Source organism: Magnolia sinica, chromosome 15 (assembly GCF_029962835.1).
Source record: "Magnolia sinica isolate HGM2019 chromosome 15, MsV1, whole genome shotgun sequence".
Lineage (NCBI taxonomy): Eukaryota > Viridiplantae > Streptophyta > Magnoliopsida > Magnoliales > Magnoliaceae > Magnolia > Magnolia sinica.
Window position 1 is genome coordinate 62,213,452 of NC_080587.1, and position 4,718 is coordinate 62,218,169.

General features: G+C 44.7%; 1 protein-coding gene across 1 annotated transcript; it reads right to left on the reverse strand.

Moving 5' to 3' along the window:
- Positions 1–1,122: 1,122 nt before the first annotated feature.
- On the reverse strand, positions 1,123–4,467 carry LOC131227383 (putative pentatricopeptide repeat-containing protein At1g09680). Its single transcript, XM_058223170.1, has one exon. The coding sequence runs from the start codon at positions 4,181–4,183 to the stop codon at positions 2,363–2,365; it is 1,821 nt and encodes a 606-aa protein (XP_058079153.1). The 5' UTR covers positions 4,184–4,467; the 3' UTR covers positions 1,123–2,362.
- Between the last annotated feature and the right edge of the window lie 251 nt (positions 4,468–4,718).

The following is a 4,718-nucleotide window of genomic DNA, read 5'->3' on the forward strand; positions in this document are numbered from 1 at the left end:
AAACCTATAAAAACTGGGAACCAAACACCCCCTTATGCAATACATGCACAACAAATCTAATAGTTAGGTAGCCAGATAATAGGAATATTTTGTTGATGATACATAGAAACAGGTGCCCATGGTTTGGACAGTTAGCTTCAATTAATTTTATGAAGGTGTGCAATTTATCAGCAATATCTGCTGTGTATCATCCATAACACTCTGGCAGAGTATCAAAGTATTTCTCTCTTTTTTTAGGCCCACCATGTGAGCAAGTCATTTTAAAATTTTAGATGCAACCATCAATGCATCTACATGACTTAGGAAATTGGACACATCTTGCTTTGCTCTATGTGATCAAGCCCTTGAGCCTAAGCACCACAGTAAATGACTGTATTGTGCTGTTTTTTAGTGGTCCAGGAAAGTTTTTTTTTTTAATTTTTTTAAAATAATATATTTGGAAACTCTATCACCATGGTGATATTATTTCCGAGGTGTTGCTCACACAAATAGGTAGGACATCATTCCAAGTGGTCAGGATGTGTGATCGCCGATTGCAGGATCAGAAGGGGACACAAATATAAAAGAAGGCAACTTACTAATGGTACAGACGATTTGAAAGTGTGATTTTTATCAAGTAGCCCATGAAATACTCATTGCACCTCATGGACAGTTCAGATGGATTAATGGGACCATCCAAAGTGATCAAATGCAACTTGCGGGATACGATGCTACAAAAGAAAATAATAATAATCATGCAATGATGATTTCCATGAGAACTATTGAAACATGAAATAAAATTTAAGTTCTAGCTTGGATGACAAGTGAAAATCTCGTATTCATCTCACAATACCAAAATTATAATGGCTGTTTGGCCTAATCCCCCCTTTCTTTTTGCTATTCAAACAACATAACCCAAGATTCTACGAATAGATTTCTTTGGTAGAGAGATGGCAGTGCCCTTCATTTTGCCTAAAAACCCTTTCCATCTCTAACAAATAATGTGAAGTTCTAGCCGTTTGAAAATCTTATTGCATGAAATTTTTTGCTCCTGGATGGTTTTGTTATCTTACAGTAGATATGAACATTTTTTTTTTTTTTTAAGGACTATATCCGAAAATAAAAACCAAGTTTAAGACCTGATCAACCAATCTCCAAGAGTCCTTATTGTTGAGAGAGGAAAAATTATTAGAAAGTTCATAACAATAACAAATTTCCCATCATACTTACGTTGGGGCAAACATCATCTTCAACTAGGACATTGGCTAAGATATGTCTCTCTACTAACAACGGCGGGAACCAGATATTTAACTAGGGAAGGCAACAAATCTCCCTAAACATGAAAGTTCAAATCCTAAGCGTCAGGAAAGTGCTAGTTTGCGAACACGATGCCATTTTGCAAATTCTTGTCGACAGACTACTGCTACTTGACGAAATACGCAAGACTTCACTACGGGCTTCCATTTAGGCCTCGCAAGCTTTTCACCAACCAGCTGACCCTGAGAAGCATACATTGACAACACCCGTATCATCTCCCGTACCAACACTGCATCTTGTGGGGTTTCTAATTGAAGATCTGTCAAAATTCAGCTGCTAAACCTACTTCTGCAGCTTCACCTAACAAGTAATGGTTCTCCCTCATCAGGCGGCCATTGAATACCATGTCCCAATGGCCTAGTAAATCCAATACCCAATATCTCTCTATATTTCTGACTAATCTCTTCAATGATCTTTTGCACACAAGCACGCTTCAGGTGGAAATGGAGCTGTTCCTTACCTTCCAGATCTCCCAACATTAAGGGGGCAACTAAGCCAGGGTGGATCAGATTGAAGGTCAACCTGAGCCCAACAAAACCACAATAGGGCTCAACTCACAACCTGACCCGAATTCCAACTCGAGCTGGCCAACCCAAGGTCCTGTATACCTGATATATGTGATTATTCACAACCCAACCTAACCCACCAGAATTTGCTCAATCCAAACTCTGACCAAAATTCAAATTAAGTTGGCCAATCCAAACCCAATGTGAAGACCTTGACAACCCAAACCGGACCATAACTCAGGTTGGTTCAATCGGGTTCAGCTTGAACCTAAGTTGCAGCCCTACCCAACATAAATCATAGAGAAGCACACACCAAAGAATTCTCTGTCTTTCCTTGAATGGCTTGCCCCCAGCTTCTTGAAAACTTCCACAAAACCATTTTGGAAAAACCCATTCAATACCCAAAAGATATAGGAGGGGTGCTCCAAATGCTTCTCACTTAGCTGGCGATGAATACGAGGTGATGCACCGTTTGTTCTTCTCCTTTGCACATGAAGCAAATGCTCAGGAATTTGATACATATCCACATGAAGTGAGAGTTGAGCAAATTCATCTATCGATCACCGAACTTGACGACTCTTCGACTTTTTACTGAATTCGCTGATCAGAGAAGTGTAAGTGGCGTAATCAGAAACCAACCCCTTCTCACCGCGTAGCTTATCAAGATCCTCCACATCTCCATGCTTACAATACCCTTCCAAAAGAATATTGTAGGTAACATCATCCGGCACAACCCCCAAATTAAGCATTGCATTCAACAGCACTTTCGCATTCTTCATCTGTCCCAGCTTACACAACGCATTCATAAGCACGTTATACGTCACAACCCCCGGTTGAAGACCATTACTCTGCATTTCCTTGAGTAATCTAAAACCCATCTTAACATCCCCCTTCCGACAATACCCGTCAATAACCATAGTATAAGTTGCTTCATCCGGTGTCATTCTGGCTCTTAACATCTCTTGCAATGTGCTCTCAGCGTCACTCACCCTACCATCCCTGCACAGCCCCGAAACAAGCGCTGTATAAGTCACATCATCCAGCTGGATCCCTTCCTCGATCATCTCCTTCCTAACCTCAATTGCAGCTCCCACATCTCCCTCCTTACAACACCCGTCAATGAGCGTAGTGTATGTTATCTTATCCGGTCTCAATCCCCGCCGTCTCATCTCATCAAAAATCCCCCTTGCCTCCTTCAAATCACCAATCTTGCAAAGACCATTGACAATCGTATTATAAGTAATCAAATCCGGTTTCACTCCTTTCCTCAACATTTCACGATAAATCTCCAATGCGGCACTAACCTTCCCTTCCTTGCAGTGGCCATCAATCAATGTAGTGAATGTAACATTGTTCGGAACCAACCCTCTTTTACACATTTCCTCAAACAACTCATCTGCATCCTCCAACCGAGTTTCTTTACACAACCCATTAATTAAAACACTATAGGTAAACACATCAGGCAGAATTCCCGCTTCCGCCAACATCAACTGTTTCAACGCAAACCCCGCTTCCAAATTCCCTGACTTACAATAACCATTAATCAATGTATTAAAACTAACGACCGTCTGTCTCAATCCCCGCCTCTGAATCTCATCGAAGATCAACCGGGCCTCCTTAATTCTACCTTCTTTACAGAACAAATGCATCAAGATATTGAAAGTGTACACATTCGGCGGGAACCCATTATCCAAAATCTCTGAATAAAAGGCCCAGGCAGCCGCAGGCGAATTCGACTTCATCAAACAATCGAGGAGATAACTACACGAATGGAATGGGATGCCGAAACCATGCCTCCTGGCCAATCTAAAACACTGAATTGCATCGGAAACAAAACCCGAATCGGTGTAAGCGTTCATCAGTGCAACGAACGCTGAATTGGGCTGGTGGGGGCCTTTGGTTTGGAGGACGGAGGCGAAGAGGGAGGCGGCAGAGTCCTTTCCTTTTCGGGAGACGACAAGTTTGAGGAGGGAGTGGGCATCTGAAAGGAGGTTGTGAGAGCAGAGGAAGTGGGCCATGGTGGAGTAGGAATGGACGGTGAGGCGGAAGCTGGGGTGGGAAGAGGCCCATTTGAAGAAGGAGAGGAGGGAAGAAGGGGGGAGGGAATGAGGGTTTTGGGTGATGAGGGAGGTGATGTGGGAAGGGGTGAGGGAAGGGATGAGGGTTTTGAGGGAGGAGTGGAGTGGGGTTTGATGGGAGTTCTTGATGGCTTGGGAGAGGTTTGTGATGATGGGGTCCTGGTGGGGCCCACTGATGGGTGGTGGAGATGAGGAGGCGGTGGAGAAGGTAGAGATTAGATGGAGAGGATTCGAGTGGGGGGAAAGGACCGCGTACACGGTCGAGATGGAAGGGGTGCGGATCGCCGGCAAGAAGCTGGACATCTCCCGGTCGTCTTTCCGGCCGTATTCCGGCGGGGTGGGCCACGCGATGATGGGTTCCACCACGGAGATCACGTACCTGGCGGAGGACGCGTAAGAGGAGGTGAGGGAGGTTGGTGGGGCCCACTAGGTTGAAGAGGGGTACGCTGGAACCCGGATACGCGGCGGAGATCGGACGGTTGGTTGGAGAGTTGCGCTGGAGATGGAAACGTGGGGTGGGGATGGTTGTGGAGGGGGTGAACGTGTGGGTTTGCAGGGGTTGAGAGAGAATGTGGAGTTTGATGCTCTGAAAGGGAGAGTTGGCGTTTTGAAAACTGGAAAAGTAGGAAGTCGTGTGTAGTTTGGTGGTGGGGCCCACTGGGAGTCTGGGATCTGAGATCCGGGCCGTCAGTCATGTGACCCATCGAATTGCTAGAAAGTAAATGGACTCCGTTTTTAGAGCAAGCAAGGGAAGATATTGTACAGTTTAAGGGTGAACACAGTTGTACGGCTATGATGGTACCAGCCACGATGTTGTTGTGTATACAGAAATCAGGCC

Excerpts from the sequence above, each read along its gene's own strand:
- LOC131227383 (XM_058223170.1), bottom strand. The coding sequence starts at position 4,183 with ATGTCCAGCTTCTTGCCGGCGATCCGCACCCCTTCCATCTCGACCGTG.